Source organism: Leishmania panamensis, assembly GCF_000755165.1.
Source record: "Leishmania panamensis strain MHOM/PA/94/PSC-1 chromosome 21 sequence".
NCBI classification, from domain to species: domain Eukaryota; phylum Euglenozoa; class Kinetoplastea; order Trypanosomatida; family Trypanosomatidae; genus Leishmania; species Leishmania panamensis.
The window spans coordinates 214,008-232,512 of NC_025867.1; the positions used below are offsets into that span (position 1 = coordinate 214,008).

Sequence of the window (18,505 nt, forward strand, 5' to 3'; positions counted from 1 at the left end):
GGTGAATGTGTGTGATATAAAGTACTAGTCGTCCTTTGCCACCACATACCGAGAAGTTGGGAAATAGAAGTGAAAATAAAGAGCACACAGGGAAAATCCATGCTTTTAGACAGTATATTGCTACGGTTCGTGGGAAATGAACTGTTTTTGCTGTCACTGATGCCATGTTGCTAGAATCACATGGCTTTCTCTGCCTTATTTTTCTGGTTCGATTGACTGCGTGCTTGATCCTGGTCTCCAGTTTTTGATTCTTCAGCTAGTCAGCAGCTACTTTCTTCAGTTTGAGTGTCTCTATAACCGCGAACTTTTCAACTCCAGTATAATATCCTTTGTACCAGAACCTTCAGTGTTGCTGCTGCCCATTACACCTTTAAGCGGAATACATCTTCCAATGAGCAAGGCGATCACTGCGGCAGTCACTAGACTGCCGATTGGAAACACCAGATCCAAGTCATTGATGAACTGAAAGTCCATCTCTAATCCCACCACCAAGAGTCACCTTCGCGATTGAGTAAACAGGTGGACAAATGGTCGAAAAACAAACCGCGATGTGAAGTAGTGGAAGGCTAGTAAATCCGCTGAAAAAAGGGTAAGTAGTGTGGAGGATGCTCAGCAAAGTCGATATTCTTCAGCTACCTTTGAGCAGTGTCAATCACACTACCCTGTACATGTGCGATTCATGGAAGAAGCTGAGACAAGATCAACACATTGGTTACGAACGGTGTCTCAGCGCCGCACCGCATTTTCACTCCCGAGTTCATCGATGGAGACGATGCACTTGCTCGATGAAACGACACACGTCTCATAATTGCCCTGCTTTTTTGGACCATAACCATAGGTACACCAACCACAAGAGTAGCTGCATCTCGGCCGCACATTTATGAACTTCGCTTTATTTTTAAGTCACAGTTCAGTTGCAACTGCTACCTGCAGCCCTTGGCACTTACTAAAGCTCCTATGCTTCTCGATAACATCTCCTCTCCCCTTCGTCTGTCTAGAGCTCGACTAAAGCCCTCCCTGCGCTGTCCAAAAACCAGCAAATACACACCCACTGACGCAAAGGGACAACATCCAAGCGACCGTTCAGCCGAATGACCCAAACACCTGATCCAAAACGCGACGCAGATGCCTTTCAGAATTGAAGCAAGCCAACGCACACGCAAGCAAGCAAAGCAAAATATCACAGCCAATCACCAAACCAGTCCCATTGAGCCAATTACCGCTCACGAACAGGTAGCTTTCCAGCAAACACTTGCCGCGTTCACAAAGCCCCCCTCCCCCCTCCCCCCTCTCAGATCAGCGGCTGGCCTGACCATCCCCAAAAGCAGAAAAGCCGCGCGCAGCGCCCGAGTGAAGCAAGAAAAGCAAATCAATGAGGAAACCGCTTCCCTCAGTAGAAGCAAACACTCCAGCGCCCTTTCTCCAAAGCCACAGCCGCCACCAACATCAACAAAACATGAGCAAACAGCAAAACGCAAACAACACCGCAGACGCTACTAACACTTTCCCACCGAGCGAACCCCCCCCCGTTTTTTTGCCCCACCTCCAAAAATCCGCAATTGTTAGAAACCTTCGATTTTGCCAGGTTGAGAAATTACCGAAACTCTTCTGCTTTTCCGGGTTTCCTGAGATACCATTTGCCCTTGGCGTATAAATACCCCCCCGCAGCCTTCCACACGCCCGCCGCGCCACCCGGGCGCGACACGCCCGAGTCATGCCGACACAGCGCATCACACTGATGGCACCAACGGCCGCAGCGCCGCAGGCCTCTCCGCCGCAGCGCCGCCCAGAGCCTGACCACTGACAGCGGCAGTGTGCCGGCCTGGCCCCCAGTGTCGTGCGTGCCCGGGCCTGCCGCTGCTAGGGACGGTCTGGCGTTGGTGGGCGCGGGTGGCCCTCCCCTTCCCCCCCTTCCCCTGCAAAGAACGCCCGGGGTCGGCCCCGTGGCGCCGCGAACCGGGGCGACCCGCGCCACCAGAGACAGGAAGCGGCGCCAAAGCAAAAACGCCGCCCCCCCCCCTTTACCGCCAAAGGGGTCGCGCCAGATCCTTCGCGGGACATTTTTCCGAGTCACAAAGGCCACTTCAACCCAAAAGGCGGGGTGCGCGGCCGGGAGAGGCTTGCACCCGTCACCTTTTGAATAAGGGACGGACGGGGACGCCATTTTAGGGCGGCGCGCAGCTTTGACCCCCCCCCACACACACACACTTTCTTTTTGCAAACCGTAAAACAATACAAAAGGACGCGCTAACCTCATGCCAGGAGTCCTTTCCCCAACTTCTTTGGCGTTGCGCAAAGGATGCCGTCGCGCAGCCCCCGACCCCACCCCACCCCACCCAAAAGCAGAAAAAAAACAGCCGCTTGTTACAACCCATTGCGGATACTCCAAAAACATCCGCGCTTTTAGGAGCTGCTTTAGGACCCCGACACACCAAACGCACCGAGAGGCGCAGGGAAAAGACGCAAGAGCAGCCATTGAAAAGATCAGCGGTGCGTTCCACGCAAGCCCCCCGCTAACGCAAGCGCCCCCACCAAGAAGCAAGCCCAGCTGCTTCATACAAAAACAACCTTTCGAAAGCTTGCCTCTGCGCAGTCTGACGCAAGGCGGTTTTCCAGCCGGCCCGCACCCCAGCATTTTACACGCCGCGAAACCCCTTCCCTTCCGCAAAGAATCCGCGGCACCCTTTTCGGCCCTAGGGAGGGCGCTCCGGAAAACGATCGCCATCAGTTTTCCCACACTGTAGATCTGAAAACCTATGCTTTGCGAAAGCCTTGATCTTTTCTGAAGAGTGTTAGCCCAAGCTGATAATTGAACTTTTGAAGCGAAGGTTGTATGAGCTAGAATGTTTTCACAGAGCTTTTTTTCCGGAGCGGGGGGAAGGGGCGGCGCAAAACCGCAGGCGCGGGGGCCCCGCCCGCCTCCAAGAAAAATTTCCTTATACTTGAATATACCTCCTGTCGTGCCAAAAAAAAAACAGAGGGATAAAAGGTGCACTGTTCTGGCGAGTCGTTTCTCCCATTTGCATGATGGGGTTTTTCGGGAAGAAGAGAGGCCCTGACAAACTTGAACGCCACCAGTCGGCGAAAGCGTGGTATGGGGAAAGGCGAAAACCCCGCAGCGACACGGCGACCCCATCCCGCGCGTTTGGAAAGCGCACCACAGCGTCCCCGCCTCAGCACTTCTCACAGCGAAGATGTGGCGGGCCTTTCATTTTTGTTTTATTTTAGGGCAAAGGGTAAGCTTTCTACGCTTTCGTTCGTTCAGTGAGAAAAGAGGTGCGGCCAAAGAAGTTTCTAATATTTCATTGGCCTTAAGGAACCCTTTCGGATGTTGGTCAGTGGTCTTTTCGGTTCCGTGATAATGAGCTTGGGGTTTTGGAAAAATGATTCTCCCATTTCACAAAGATGATGATGGCCGGAGCCGGCCGTTGCAAAGGTCAACGGGATTCCATAGCCTCCCGCGGGGGAAAATTAAGGTTAAATGAAAATCTCAAGGATGGTTGATGGGTTCCTTCGCTATGGATCCGTTTTGGCCGCGCGCACCACCCACCAAATAGCTGTGCTCCTCCGAACGCATAGCCGCGGTGAGGCACTGGTTCGGAAAGGCGCCGGAACACCAAGGGGACCTTCAGCGCGTAGAAGCGCTTGAAAATATACCTTATTCTTCAATAGCATCAAGCGTACAAATTACATGTATAACAGTCAAAAGGTTCAGGGGCGAATTTCTGATTTTGTGCGTTGCTTTTCCGGTTCCGGGTGCCGGGTGATTTCTCGTCGTGGGCTGGGTTGGTTCGGCGGGGCTTCGCGCGCGGCGGCGCCCCCCCCAAAACCGTATGAACCGATGCAATTCGACTTTTATCAAGAAGTTTTTATTAAAGTGGTTCAGCTGCTCGTTATTATGGAAAACCTTGCCGCGTTCGGTCTTTTGTCTTTGTTTCCGTTGCGGTGTTGGGCACCCCGGGTGGTTGTCGGCGTTTTTGCGGCGTCTGTGTGGCGGCCTGTCCCGCGCTTCGCGGGGCCGCCAGCGTTTGGTGTGCGGTGGCGCGGGCGGGCCCAAAGAAACCGCCGCCCCGCCAGGTTTTTCTTCCAGATTATGTTTCCTATTGGCTGGTGGTTGAAAAAGGGATTTTGGGAGCTGGGGGGGTATTTTTTGTAGGCTGCTGCTGCTGTTTATTGTGTTGTTTGGGGGGCGTTCGCTGCTTTTCGGGGGGCCGCGTGGATCTGTTGCGGTTTGGTGGGCGGGGTGGGCGGGCGGTGGGTGTTCTGGTGAATTTGTCGCGGAGGCCGAAACTTTCAATTCTTTTTTGTGTTTCGGCGTGGGTTTGGTGATGGATCGGCCGTTTTGGGGTGGGGGGGGGTCCCTTCGCGGCCGCGGGGGGGCCGTTGGCGCGGGAAAGGCTCGCGGTGCGGGGTCGTTGGGGAGGCACCAAAACCCGCATTTTGATCAAGTTTGGGGTCGCATCACCTTTATTTCAGGTGGATTGCGTGCTTGGGCTTTTGTTCTTTGATGCCTTCTTTCAAGTTGCGCGGGGTTGCTGTGTGGTTGGGGGCTTGGGCGTCGGGTGTTCTGCGGGTTTCCTTTCGTCTTTGTGAGGGGCGCGCTTCCCGCAGCCCCCTCCCGCACTCCAGAAAACGCGGCGGGCGTTGTGTGTGGTCTTGCCGTCTTCCTTCGGCGGTGGTTTGGAAACGTTTTTGGTGGTGGGGGTTTGTTTTAGTGGGGGGGGGGCGCGGGTTGCTCTCATGCCCTGTCCTTGTGCCAGATTGGTGGTTGGGGGTGGCGCAGGCTGTGCGGGGGGTGTTCTGTGGGTTCTGTGGGTGGGGGTGGTAGGGGCCTGGTGGGGGCCGCGTTGGCGCGCGGCACGCGCGAGGCCGGGGTGTCCCAGGGGATTTGCCTCGTCGCGCCGCTATGTTTATATGCCGAGTGCGTTACAACAGAAACACAAGCTTCTCATTGCCAGTGTTCATCACTGTTGTGGCGCTCCGTTTCCCTGGTATGGGGTACACATTCTACGCGCTGGGAGGCAATCAAAGACCCTTGCTAGTCATTATTGGGTGCTCGCGAGGATGTCTGGGCAATCAAGGTTTGGGCACATGCTCTTCCCTCGATTAGTGCACCTGATATCGCTGCAGTTGCAAAACCAATACAAAAACGAAATTACCAGCAGACAAGTGCACATTGCACTCTTGAACCCTTGCCTGCTTTGAGTGCAGCTCATTAATTTACAGCACTGAAGCCGAGTTCACTGACGCTGTCAGCTTGACGTCATGCGCAGCTGCAGGGGTTATCAAAAGGACTTGAGCAAATCGAGCAGCCAACTGTATGTTTCCTGTACCTGTGATCCATGGCTTTTTCTGATGACAGGTTCGTAGCCATTACATAGCACCCAGCTCGTGTCCATGCACGCCACCTACTTGCAAAGGGTTACCCAGCATTTTCGTGAGGACAAAGGGAAAGAGTTTAACATAGAGGCAGAGGTCAGCTATGCAAGTCAGGCCACGGATGTGCGCCATCTTGTACCGTTGACAAAAGTGGATATCCAGCACTTTTCGAATTTTTTCCCACCGGTGAAAAGCAAAGATGATCTTGAGACACTCCCCGCGAAGCTGAAAGGGAACGAGGAGCTTGGGTTCTCACCCTTGTTTGATCCCTCTTTGATTGATGCGTGCTGCCAACGCGGCATTTTCCCCCTGGCTGTTGCAATCAGTGAAAACATTTTTCTCTTTGCCCCAAAGCTACACATGGAGAGGGCTATTTGCGCCCTTGTTGACGGCGCAGCACAGCGCAACACTATAAGTGGTTTTCCCTTTTGTGAGGGTGACGAAGGCATTTTCAATAAAGATTCTCTTGGAGTCTCACGTAAGCTCACAAAAACGCCAAACGAAAGCACTCATCGTCCCTCTTTCGAGATTTTCGTAAACCGGCAAGCAGACCTGGTCGACGTTTTTACGCTCATAAGGAGGCAGCATGGTGAGAATTGGCTATGTGCGCCGTTACGAGTATGTTTGCTTCACATGTTTTTCAATCCAACCAAGTACGCAACCAAAATTATCATCACTGCTATTCGTTACCGGAAATACAACGAAATGCCTATCTTGGAGAGCTCACCCCTCATTCAAGAGGGAGAACTCGTTGCATGTGAAATTGGTTATCTAGTTGGAGACATTTACGCTTCCGCAACCGGTGCATACTGTATCAGCGGCGGCGGGGCCCTGCAGCTGAGTTTAACTGGTGTTTGTATGAAATCCGCCGGGTGCCGCTTGTGGGATTTGGGAATGATGATGTCCTACAAGCGGTCCCTGCAATGTGTTTCTTTACCGCGCAAAAAATGGCAAAGTATGGTCTCAGTGCGCCGCACAAACCCCAACGAGCATATCTTGCGCTATTTGCACGATTTGGAAAAAGGGCTGCCAGTGAGTGATTTTTTCAAAACTGCTGTACCGCCTGCTATCGCGGATCTGAATAGCAAGTCACAGCGCAAAAAGCGACTGAAGAAAGAAGCTGCTATTCAGCGGAAGGCAGAAAGAATGAGGGAGTGAACTATAGGTTCGGTCTGGTACCTTAAACAAGCTCGGAAATATATTTGATGTTTTTCTTTATTGACTAGTTGTCCTGCATTTCGGGCCTCCAAGAGACAACAAAGAAAAAGAGGAAAGTCTGTCCAGAAATATGGAAGGGTTTGTAGGCGTCTCTCTCTTTCATGCATCTTCAGGATTTGCACACATGGCGCCAATATGTCTCTCAATGGGCTGCAATTTGGAAGGAGCGAGTTAATATTATTATTAAACCCTTTCTCGTTAAACGATTTAGCTCATGTTTTGCCATCTCTTCTTCTGCTATTTTCTCTATTTTTCAATGCTTGTTTTTTTGCCCTTTTCACCCTTCAAAAATGCACATACTCTTTTGCGTTCTCATTCGATGCTCTCACGATCAAGGTGACACTAATGTCTGCACCTACTCCTCGCACTGGCATCGTTGCCGGCTTCAACAAAGGTCACGTGACGACCCGCCGCCCGCGCCAGCCGTCGCCCAATGACCGCTTTTCTGTCCCCCACAAGCGCCTGCGCGCTGTGAAGGCTATCATCGCTGATTTAGTAGGCTTATCCCCCCTGGAGAAGCGCGTGCAAGAGTTTCTGCGTGTTGGAAAGGAGAAGCGCGCCTTGAAGTACTGCAAGAAGCGTCTCGGAGACTTCACTGCGGCCAAGAAGAAGCGCTCGAAGATGGAGGAAGCACTCCGCCACGTGACCAAGAAGCACCATTAAAGTGTTTGGTAGTTGTCGCCACTTTTTTCTACTTTGACAAAGCTTCATCAAACAAAAAAAAGAGTAAAGCAAAAGCAATTGAAAAACTGTGCTATCACAAACAATGACTAAGAACAACTTTGCTGCAGACAGACTATTCTTGTGGACTGTTGCTTTCTCTTTTGTGGCGATGCCTGTGATATCACTTGATGTGTTATTCCTCTTTCCTCATCTTCTATGTTCTCCCTCAAACCACTGTGCTGCTAAGCTGAGTGACATAAAGCCAGATTACTTTTTGTCCTCACGCCACCTCAAGACACTCAACAAGAAAATGGGAGACAGTACCATTATCGATCGTGATGCGCTCACCGAATCACAGAAGTGGTCGTATATTACGGACAATACGTTGAAAATGATGAGCTTTGGATTTCTATGCGGCGGCGCCATTTCGATGGTTGTATTTCGTTCGGTAGCGTTTCGTGCAGCCGTCACCGCATTCGGTACGGGATGTGGTATTGGAAAGTCGTACGTCGATACAAAGTACATTTTAGGTCATGATATTGGTGCTGAAACAGTTTGGTCTGCGCAAGTAGCACCACTAAAGAGTAGTACGTGAGTCTTTTTTCTGCCTACAAATAGGATGTCTTTTTTTTTTTGTGAAGTTCCGTGAGAGCTGAGGAAGAAAAAACAAGAGCAAACACATAATGTCGCCCCTCAACTATCTGAATTCTCTCGTACCTTTTCACACGCTACGTTCATACTCTACAGAAGAGGTCTCGCATACCTTTTGGATACTATTTCTCGCCCAATGTACTTCCCACCGATGTCCTATTTATTCTTCCCTGCTGCTTTCTTTTCAATGAATTCACTTTCTTATTTCATAACAGTTTTACATACTCTTCCCACTCTTACTCTTTCTACAAACAGCCTTTTCCCTTACGCGAAAAAATGATGCGCCGTGTTATTTCCCAGCCCGTCACCCGCCGCGCGGCGGCCGCCTCAAGTGTGCTCGTGGTCACACCTCGCAAGGCTTCCACTGTCGCCATCTCCGTCCAGGGGCTGCACTACGTTGGCACTGGTCTCGCCGCCATTGCTCTCGCTGGTGTCGGCATGGGTATTGGTACCATCTTTGGCTCCCTGCTGATGTCCTGCGCTCGCCAGCCGAACTTGACCAAGATGCTCTTCAACTACGCCATTCTCGGTTTCGCCCTGACGGAGGCCATCGGCCTGTTCGCGCTGATGCTCGCCTTCCTCATGCTCTTCTCGTAGAGTGCCCGCGAAGCGTTCCGATGGACTCTACTATCGTCTCGTGTCCGCGAAGCTTTAGGACCTTTTATTTTATACCTTACGTAATATCTTTCTCTTTTGGTAAAGTAACTTTGTAGGCAACGTTAGTTTGTGGATGAAGAAAAAGCAAGATGAAAACAACGGAAGCGAAAAGCAGATGCCACTATTTCTCTCTAGGTATGTTATGGCATTATCTCGTCCTTAAACTATGCGTATCGATTCTCGTGAACAGCATACAGTGTAGCTGTGGTTGTGCAATGTATCGAATTTTGTGACACGGTGTGGGCCGGGGTACCGTCAGCGAAGGTAGGAAAAAGTCAATATTCTCTTCTCAACTTTGTGCCATTCTCACAATCGGTCTTGCTGTTTCTTTAGAAAGAGACCAGACAAATGTGACTACGCCTGTTAATGGGAAAAGGCGTTTGCCTGCTTGAAGGCAACTATGCTCTGTTTATTTCTCTTTCCCTTCCCTCTTCTCTACTTGTGCTTACACTAACAGATTGCATATTTTGTTTCCTGAGGATGAAGCTTGCTATAGTTTCAAATGATGGCAAGCTGGCATGGGGCTCTTGCTTCGCGAGCTGCCACGGAGATCACGTACCGGCAGCCATCAAGCTTGTGAAGAAAGCCGGGGACGGCGACAAGGTGGATCCTGATTGCGTAGCTTTTTCTTCATTCGACGTGGTGCGCTCAGCACGACTGGACATAAAGGCTCGCTACAGGGCGGGTGACCATGTAGCCCTTGGATTTAATGACCCCGATTCATTTTTTGTGGCCGCTGTTGTGCGCTGTGACACGTGGGCTGTGCAGTGGGCAGTAGAAAAGAGTGCGTGTCTTACTGACGCCTCCGTAACGCAGCTTGCGGTTTTGTGCGCGAATACGATGTGTGGTGTAGCGATTGCGTCCAGTAGCGCATCCTCATCATCCCAGATGCAGTACCTTTTCGTTGCCTCCCGCTTCGATGTTCCCACGGCAAGCCGCATTGAAAACAAGGAGTGGAGGCAGTTCCTGGCTCCGCCGAGGTCTATTGAGACAGGGCTGGAGGAGGAGGGAATCGCATCCATTAGCGCATTCAACAAGAACACTCTTCTTGTTCTTACAGAGAAAGGGTCTCTGGCGCTGGTGCACCTGGATGTTAGGGGCCTGAAGACACATCCGGCTTCGACAGCGGCTTTCTACACCGTGCAGCGGATTCAGTGCAAGCTAACGCTTGCAAGCATTGAATCCCGCATTGTGGTGTACAACGATGAAAAGGAGTGCGCTTATGCAGCCGTCTACTCAGTTGCCGAAAAGGCGATGGAACTTGTCCATTTTCATCAGACAACGGCAGAAACAGCCACTCGCGCTGGTGAGGTGGTGGTGACCGTGCTGAAGGTGGCCACGAGCATTCCTGTCGACGGTTTGCGCTTTGCCGGGCCGTTTCACCTTGTTGTGACCTGCTTACGCACAAAGGAGAATATGCAGTTTGTCAGCCTCATTCCTGGCACCGGCGCGCTAGAAACGATAGTCTTCGACCCTCTCACAGTGCCACACGTTCCCATCGCCACGTTCTACAGGGAGTCAACGGAGGAGTTCGTAGTGATTTCTTCGTCCCAGGAGGTTGCCGCATTTGCTGGACTGACGAACGAGCAGAAAGTCGCGTCACTGATCGAGACAACGCTGACGTTTTCGGCCGGCCCCTTTTCTCAAGCCTCGCTGAACAAGGCCACATGGGGACTGGTCTCAAACCCGTTTTGTCACTATGGTCCGCAAACCAGGCGCCATGCAGAGGAAGAAAGCGGCGCTGACGAAGAGGAGGACTTGCAGCTGCTGCAAGGTGCTGGTGCTCGGTCTACTGGTCGCTGGACCCCTGTGACGCTGTGCTATGCGTTGGCAACTCGCCGGTTATTTTTGCCCGCGGTGCAGGTTGCGGTGTTTGCCGTGGAGACCGCGCCATTTCTGCACACGCGACTCATCAAGCAATGGCACAATGCCACAACTGGGCTCAAGGAGATTCTGGGAGCGACTTCCACAAAGCTGTCTGGCGCGCTCGCACTCCCATGGAATCCGCGACACATTCGCCGTGCCTTGCGCCTCTTCAGTCAAGACGAGCTCTCCTCACTTCTTCATCGCGTCGCGACGACGATAGCGGCCAGCGAGTGTGTGGCTTCCCCTGTCTTGTACCCTGATGCCACCACGACCGCTGTCGACATTGCACTGCACACGATCACGCTGGCTCGACAGATGGGTGCCACTTTGAAGCCGGAGGACGTGAGGATCGTCGCAATCATTCTGCGAGCAGCTCGCGAGAGCAGCCATGAGCTATTGCGTTACGCCAGTCGCATGGAGCTGCTGATGGAGAGCCATTTGCAACAGAGGGCTATGGATCGCGTCTTGGAACGTCGTGCTTCTGCATGCGGCGAGGGTGATGAAGTGTCGCAGTCGCTGGAGGGGAACTTTTACGGCATTGCGGCTGAGCTGCAGACTGAGCGGACCCTGCACACACGCTACACGTCAAACGCATGGGCGCAGCACCTGGGCAAGTGCAAAGCGCAGTACAAAATGGAAGGCGAAAGCGCGATGCGGCTCCTTGCAGCAGCGCACAATAAGAGTGAGAATACGATGGAACGCGCTCTCAGTGACTGGCGGCAGCTTGGCTCCACGCCGCATCAAGACCCGCTGTTAAACCAATTTGAGCAGGCACTCTTGTAGCCGTTGCAGAGCATCGGGGATTGCAGCTATGCGTGAAGATGCTGGTTTTGAAGCCAAGTACATCGCAGCTGCCTGCCCCATTAGTGAAGTGCGCGCAGGATGTTGGAATGATCTTCTTGAGTGCTACTGCAGTGTCACAAGTGAGATGCGGTACGGTGGAGAATTACGATTAAGGTAAACCTGTAACCCAAGTGCGCATTGCAGGACGCATCGTGTCATTGTAAAAGGCCAGACAAGTAAGCAGCTGAAATAGTCAGGAGGAGATACCCACCATAAGTATGGAAAGGAGAAGACAATTGCTCACAGTGCGTAGTGATTCGCTGCGCCTTTCTCTGTTGATAGATGGCTGTTGTTTCCAGGGGTCACGTGCCCAGATGCACTTCGGTTTTACCTACAAGCAGTGGGCAACTCGTGGGAGAAGTGGTAGGAGAATGTGTTCGTGATGTCTTGCCCTTCCCTCGCATTGCATCTCTTCCCTCATTGCTCTCCGCGCAGATGTCTGCAGTGCCAGCTACCTCATGACAGCTGCTGAGCATCTTCTGCTTCCACCAAACTGTCTACCTCTTCGACAACTTCACTTCTTTTTGTGTTACTTTCCATCTTGTCCTCCCTCGTTTGAAGCTTTCGTGCAAAAGCAACACACACGTACACGAAAGAAAACGAAGAACACGCCCACGCCAATACCGACACACATAGTCGTTTCAATTCTGCACCTTGTGGTCACTTGTCTCCTTCCTCTTTCTCTATTCGGCCATCTCAAATCATTGAGACACCTCTGTTTTCACCCTTCTCCTTTGTATAGCTTCCCCACGAAACAGCGAATACGATTCCTCGAGTGGTATCTGCGCTTCTCTTTTTTTTTTTCGATCCCCCCTTCTCGTGTCGCAGTCGGATTCCATACACCTCTCTATGCCGCACCATCGTCACTCTTTTCCCCCCTTTTCGTCTCTCTACACTTGAGCCACTTGCGAGCCTCTTTTCTCCCCTCTTCAAGAGCCCTTGTTCTCTTTTTTTTTTTCAGCAGCTCGCGTTCTTTTTTCTCCTCCCCTCAATCTCTCGCTCGTTCGGCTTTGTAGCTGAAGAGCTGCAAGTGAGTTTATTGAAGCTTACACAACCAGGTGTGAATCATGGCCGACAACGAATGGAAGGGTGCCAGCTTCAAGCAGGATGAGGACCATTCTGCGGAGACGGCAAAGCTGCTGGAGCGAGTGAACGCGACAACGATTCCTGTTCTTCTTCGCAGCAGCAACGCGAAGCTCGACGAGATCGTCGCTGAGCTACTCACTCTGGAAAAGGTATCCCGTCTTGGTGGCGATGCTGCTTCTACAAAGCTGCTGGCAGTGGAGGTGCTGCGCATCTACCGCACGCAGAAGGAGCTGGAACTTATGCTCAAAACTCTGGATATGTTGATGAAGAAGCGCGGACAGACCAAGCAGGCTCAGAGCGCTATGATCGCGGAGTGCACAATCGTCCTCACGGACGGCTCCTTGGCGAAGGAGAAGCAGGAGGAGGTGCTAGAGCGCCTGGCATATGTGACCGAGAACAAGATTCATGTCGAGCTGGAACATGCACGCTTCACAATTGAGCTGGCAACTCTTCACGAGGCGGCGGGCCGTAAGCGCTCTGCGTGTGATATGCTGCGTACGCTGCACATCGAAACCATTACGAACATGCCGCGCTTAGAGAAGTTGGAGGCGCTGAATCAGCAGATCCGTCTTTGCCTAGAGCTGGAGGACTACGACCACGTCCCTCTTGTGTCGAGAAAGATCAACCATCGCGGTCTCGGCCGCGACGAGGCACAGCAGCAGAAGCTCAAGTACTTTGACCTCATGCGCGCATACTATGCGCACAAAGAGTCCTTCTTCAACGTTGGTCGGTGCTGGTACGAGACGTATAACACCGTGAAGAGCACCGATGACAAGCTCTCCGCCTTGAGCAACATGGTAGTGCACTACCTCATCGCTGAAAATGCCACCGCGAAGGAAATCGAGGATCTCGCGGAGTGCACGGCGTTTGCACCCGTCACCAAGCTGCACGACCGTGTCGCGGCTCTCTCAACTATTAGCGAGAAGCTGAAGAGTGACCTGGAGGATATTCCGCAGCTGTACGCACTTCTGCAGCGCTTCAACAGCATTGAGCTGATCCAGGAGAGGGTCTCCTCGGAGGTGGAGGTGCTGTGTCAGACCCACCCGGAGCTGGCACCGTACCCCGCGCGTCAGGAGCTGCTCAGCAACCGCTGCAGCGAGCACGACATTATGGTGATTTCCAAGTTTTACACCCGCATCCCACTCAGGCGTCTTGCGGAGCTGGTTCATCTGTCGCCAGAGCACACGGAAATGTTCATCATGACGATGGTCACGAACAAGACCTTTTACGCAAAGATGGACCGTGTGGATGGACTGGTGGTGTTCGAGGCGCGAAAGAATACGATGGAGGTCATCGCGTCGTGGAACGACTCGGTCGAGCGCAGCGTAGCATTGCTGGACAAGGCATCACACCTTATCACAAAGGAGCGGATGCTGCACAACCTTGTCCCGCAGAAGGTCCGCTAGAGAAGGCGGAGTGGGGATGGTGCGGTGGCGGGGTATGTATGTGCATTTGTATTGTCGTTATCACGTGCGCTCACGACGCCTTTCTCATCTCTAGTGCACAGTTGGGGCTCCTGCCACTTTCACCGTGGATGGAATCTGCGCGATCGGCTTCACACGCAGCGACTCTTTTGCCTTCCCCCATGGCGAGTAGTAGGTTTTTATTTTCTTCTGTTGTCTGATAAGGGAGGCGAGGTTGCTTTTGGGGAGCGATAGGGCGCGATGTGTTGTCGACTCCGCGTCTCTCTCTCTCTCTCTACGACACCCTTCCCTGCTAGATGTTCCACAGAGCCCTCTGCGCTTCCTCTCTACTACGTGTGTGGTTGCAGTGCGTGTGTGTGTGTGTGTTTACGCGTTTGTGTGAGCCCTGAAGTGGGCCATGACTGGGTTGATCGGATCTGTGGTCTGGAAAAAAAAGAAAGGTGTCAATGGAAGGCGGCTTTAATCGCCAAGCACGACCTGCAATGAGAAAGATTGCGGCATCCAGTATCGAGAGTCTGCGGACCGTGTGGAGCTTGCTGTGGATTGTCATCATTATCCAATGTGTTGACATGCTTTCCATCAGCTAGCAATGGGCACCGTCATTGCCCAGTCGAGGGGCAGGGAAGAGGCTCTACACTGGTTGTCCTTTTAGACCGAGGACGTTGCGCGAAGGCGGATCAGAGAGAGAAAGGGGAGGCACTTCCTGTTTCTTGGGGCGCAACACTGTCCATGACGCCACATTGAATGAAGAGCGGTCTTTGGATGCACGTGCACCGTCTCACTTCTTATTTTCCGACTCGTTCTAATCTTCTTTATCTTGTGACTGGCTCAACACGCTTCGCTTTCTCCGTGACGCGCTACACACGATCCAACTTCCACACGCTCACCTGCATCCCCCCCACACAAACACACAAATTCTGCCGGTCAACCGATGACTGCTTGTGTTGCTCATTTCCCCTTCCGTGATATTCGTCCCTACACGTGCAGAATTGTCTCTTCGCTTCTTGGCTTCCCTCAATCTTCAGTTTACTCGAATTGAGGAACAGCTCCTTTCTTTTTTTTTTTTCCACTTTCTTCTTTTTCCCTCTTCTCCTTTCTCACATCCGCTCTCACATTTTCTTGTCGTCATTGACATCGCTGCGCGAATAGGCGTATCCAGTGACGCTCCACCACACAACGGAGCGGCGTGCGCCATATTCTTCCTGCCTCTCTTTTTTCCGCTTAACACAGGAAAGAATAATTCTCACACAAAAGACGTCAGGAACGACAATCAGCAAGTTTTGAACAAGAGAAGTACTCTTGTAGAAGTGAGAAGACATTCGAAAGTAAGTACAGTCTGCGAGCGAAGGACAAGGACGGAGTACCGAAAAACAATCTTTTCTCTTGGTCATTCGGCCACGGCAAGTGTTCGTTTGCCACACCACTTTCTTCCTTGTCCTTGTTCTGTCTGTCGATTCATTCAGCATATTTATTGTCGCCCCCCAAACTACCCATTTGACCTCACACACCTCTCTTGGTTTCCCATTCCCCTTCGAGCAGACCCCCCCTCCCCCAGATCCACACGTGCATACAGACGTCTTTTCTGTGTTTTGGCGCTTTCTCTCTTTTTTTTATTTTCGGCTTCATTCCCCTTTCCCCTTTCCGTGTCTTAAGAGTATAACGAGCGAAACGAAAGAACGGAGCAAAACAGCAACCATAACAAAAATAGAAACCTGAGCAATAAAGTACCGAAGCGAAAACGAACTAGAAGAGGCGAGGGGTCGCGGTGGCGCAAAGAAGAGGTCCTAAACAGCAAGGAACAGCCCCAGGACAGAGGAACGAAGAGGAAACCAGGATTTGATTATTGTGGCATCGAGGGGACGTGAGCAAGATAGAACTATACATGGATATATAGCTAGACACAGACGTCAAAAAGTAGGGCATCACTATTCGGCTTCTTTTCTTTCCTTTGTGCCTTGCTTCCTCTCTGTATCTTTTCTTCTCTGACGCCACATACCCCCTTCTTTTCCCTTTTCTCTCTTCCTAGTCTGCCCTCCACCCTTTTTTGCTTCGCTCTCTTTATATTCTTCTCAGCACCTTTTATTTAGTATAAAAATACATAAATCCAAAAAAAGAAAATTTTTTTTTTCGTTTTGCTGGTGCTACTCTTCTCAGCATCTTTTTCTTTTTCTTGCTCTTTTTTTTTGTTGTTGGCCCTTTTCGTTTCCCTTCCTCTTTCCACTTTTGCGTTTTTTTTCTTTCCTTTTCACGAGAAAATACAGACACAGATAGACTGGCCTCATCGGTCGTATTACCACTCTTTTTCTTCGCTACTTTCAATGTGAGCAGACAAAAAAGGAGCAAAAAACGAGCCGTTGACGTGATACACGCCAGAGAAAAACTTTACATCGCCACTCAGAGTTACAGACGCACGCACATACGGGCGCTGCGCCACCGCCTTTTGTTGTATCACATTGCATCACTGTCGGTGTGGTGAGCTGCGCTGCGAATGAGCTACATGATTCAGTCGCGAGAGGCGGCATCGTTTGCGGTGTCCTCCTTAGGCTCAAAGGGGAAGGGCGACGACTTCCAGCACATACTCGGCGGAGACACGTGTAACGGGTACACGGCAACTGAGGAGGGAAGTGCGGCACCTACGGCGGAGGTGAGTGACGAAAAGCACAGTTCCAGCTCCAGCTCGGATTGCAAGAAGGAGGATGAGAAGTGGGTCTGGGTGCTGGACCCGATGACCAGAAAGCTGCGGGTGCCGCTGCACTTGCTCGTTCCTACCCACGCTACCTCGACGCCTGGAACTGTGCCGTCGCTCTGCATAGCCTTCTTGGAAGGCCGATGCCGCCACGCTTGGTGCCGTCAGGCGCACGTCGTGCCGTCTGCTATTCCACAGCTGCGCTACGAAGCGTTGAGCTCACCCACGTGCTGCCATTTCCACCAAGACCCTCAGGACATCTCCATGCTAACAAACCACTTCAAGTACGTGCTCATCACTGGCAACGGAGGCAGTAACGAGCTGATTCCTGCGGACCGTGTGGCGTGCACAGTTGGGCTGCGCCGCTACTTGGTGCACAACGCCCCCAAGAAGTCTGCCTGTGCGTCCAACAACGCGACAGAGAAGCGGTCGGCTGCTAGCGAAAACGATGTCCTGGAGCTTCCGGCGAAGTTCATCTGCCGTTTGCACTTAGCGCATCGCTGTCGGTACCTGGATGACTGCAACAACATCCACATTTGCCGCGAGTTTGAAGTCCGCCTGCAACCGCCGCCGCAGATCCTGAGCTCACTCAACTCCGTCACCACCTCGACACGCACAGTGAGCATCGGCGACACGTGCTACACCGTCACCCCGCTGGCGGTTGGGGATGTGAGCGATGACGATTTCAACGCTATCGCCGAGGCAAAAAGGATCGACTACCGTAACGCCAGCACTCCTGCATCCACGGCTTTAAAGAGTGCCATCCCGCCATACGACGTGGCCTTCAGTGGCACCAGCAGGAGCGGCAGCCCTATGCCTTACTCCGTCGCTGGTGGTGCCTTCCCGACGTTCCCGGAGTATCGTTACACACTACGTACGCCCAACACTAATGCCGTAACACCGCCGTCGGGGCAGTCACCAGCCTTCCTGCACGCAGAGTCTCCGTCGCAGATGCCACAAGGCGGCTTTGGCTTTGGTGGCCACCTACGTGTGTACGATGTGCGTCCCAAAGCTCAGTCCGACACAGCGACACCCAGCTGCACCAACAGCCCTGCGATAAATCCCAGTGCACAGGAGAAGAGCAGCGCGGGCGGAAAGTTCGCCCCGTTCAAGTATACAGATAGCTCATCTCCCACGGTCATGGCGACCCGCTCCAGCGGAACGAGTGGAGGCAGCGGCGTGAGTCTTGCAACGAGCGGGACGAACACTCCCTTGGCTACCGGCGGGTACAGCACTATACCCGGGCGAACTACTGTTACAGCCAGGAAGTAACTGAGCTGTTGACCACTTGGCATGTACTGTGTGCGCGTGATTGGTTCATCTTTGCTGGTGCTATTTGTTAATTTTTTTTTGCCTTTGCCCGTCCGTTGCCTGCTCCTAGGTCCTTTTCAAGTTCTCTTTCTTCCTCACGTTTCTTCTTTCAACACCTCTGCTGCTACTGTTGCAACTACATTCAAAGATCGTCATTGAAAGTGAGAGGAATAATATGATAGGGGGAAAGTTGGAGAGGGATCAGTCAGCCACCGTGCAAATCACTTCTCTCTCTGTGCTTGACTTTTCGTTGTTGCTTTGCTTCGCCCTTCCACTCCCCCTTTTCCCGTTTTGTTCGTCATGTTGGTGCTAGTGATTCACACGTGTCTTTTTTTTCGATTTTAAATCTTCGACCACTCTCTGTTCATTTTTTCCTTGAAGTGTGAGAGACTTCTCGTACGTCACTCTGCTAAATTCCATCGAATAACAAGAAGTCACCCCACTCCCCCATCCAGTGTCGTCTCCCTTTCTCTCCACTCGTAAAAGGGGGCATTTAAGGAAAAGAGGACGTGATGCGGTGTATATTGTGTGTCTTTGTGTCTGGGTACGTCTAAGCATGCATGTCTCTCTTTCTTTGCGCGTATATATATATATATATATATATATATATATATATATGTGCGTGTGCGTGTGTGCGTGTGTGTCGTCGTAGGGTGGGTAGTAGACTACTACTAGTAGGGTAAGTACGGTACCGGTACGGAAGGGTAACGGGTACCGTTAC

At 52.0% G+C, this 18,505-nt stretch overlaps 7 protein-coding genes across 7 annotated transcripts, besides 1 other annotated feature; all 7 read left to right on the forward strand.

The window, feature by feature from the left end:
* Nucleotides 1-1,667: 1,667 nt before the first annotated feature.
* Nucleotides 1,668-1,885: a repeat region.
* Nucleotides 1,886-5,397: 3,512 nt separating this feature from the next.
* Nucleotides 5,398-6,537, forward strand: LPMP_210760 (hypothetical protein; the record flags this gene model as incomplete). The annotated part of the gene is made up of 1 exon (XM_010700562.1): nucleotides 5,398-6,537. One exon carries the CDS (start codon nucleotides 5,398-5,400, stop codon nucleotides 6,535-6,537), a length of 1,140 nt encoding a protein of 379 aa, XP_010698864.1.
* Nucleotides 6,538-6,942: 405 nt separating this feature from the next.
* On the forward strand, nucleotides 6,943-7,260 carry LPMP_210770 (60S Ribosomal protein L36, putative; the record flags this gene model as incomplete). Its single annotated transcript, XM_010700563.1, has 1 exon — nucleotides 6,943-7,260. One exon carries the CDS (start codon nucleotides 6,943-6,945, stop codon nucleotides 7,258-7,260), a length of 318 nt encoding a protein of 105 aa, XP_010698865.1.
* Nucleotides 7,261-7,570: 310 nt separating this feature from the next.
* Nucleotides 7,571-7,855, forward strand: LPMP_210780 (hypothetical protein; the record flags this gene model as incomplete). Its single annotated transcript, XM_010700564.1, has 1 exon — nucleotides 7,571-7,855. The coding sequence occupies one exon, from the start codon at nucleotides 7,571-7,573 to the stop codon at nucleotides 7,853-7,855; it is 285 nt and encodes a 94-aa protein (XP_010698866.1).
* A 332-nt stretch (nucleotides 7,856-8,187) lies between these two features.
* LPMP_210790 (ATPase subunit 9, putative) lies at nucleotides 8,188-8,508 on the forward strand (the record flags this gene model as incomplete). The annotated part of the gene is made up of 1 exon (XM_010700565.1): nucleotides 8,188-8,508. One exon carries the CDS (start codon nucleotides 8,188-8,190, stop codon nucleotides 8,506-8,508), a length of 321 nt encoding a protein of 106 aa, XP_010698867.1.
* A 540-nt stretch (nucleotides 8,509-9,048) lies between these two features.
* Nucleotides 9,049-11,217, forward strand: LPMP_210800 (hypothetical protein; the record flags this gene model as incomplete). Its single annotated transcript, XM_010700566.1, has 1 exon — nucleotides 9,049-11,217. The coding sequence occupies one exon, from the start codon at nucleotides 9,049-9,051 to the stop codon at nucleotides 11,215-11,217; it is 2,169 nt and encodes a 722-aa protein (XP_010698868.1).
* A 1,127-nt stretch (nucleotides 11,218-12,344) lies between these two features.
* On the forward strand, nucleotides 12,345-13,769 carry LPMP_210810 (proteasome regulatory non-ATPase subunit 5, putative; the record flags this gene model as incomplete). The annotated part of the gene is made up of 1 exon (XM_010700567.1): nucleotides 12,345-13,769. One exon carries the CDS (start codon nucleotides 12,345-12,347, stop codon nucleotides 13,767-13,769), a length of 1,425 nt encoding a protein of 474 aa, XP_010698869.1.
* Nucleotides 13,770-16,275: 2,506 nt separating this feature from the next.
* LPMP_210820 (hypothetical protein) lies at nucleotides 16,276-17,745 on the forward strand (the record flags this gene model as incomplete). The annotated part of the gene is made up of 1 exon (XM_010700568.1): nucleotides 16,276-17,745. One exon carries the CDS (start codon nucleotides 16,276-16,278, stop codon nucleotides 17,743-17,745), a length of 1,470 nt encoding a protein of 489 aa, XP_010698870.1.
* Between the last annotated feature and the right edge of the window lie 760 nt (nucleotides 17,746-18,505).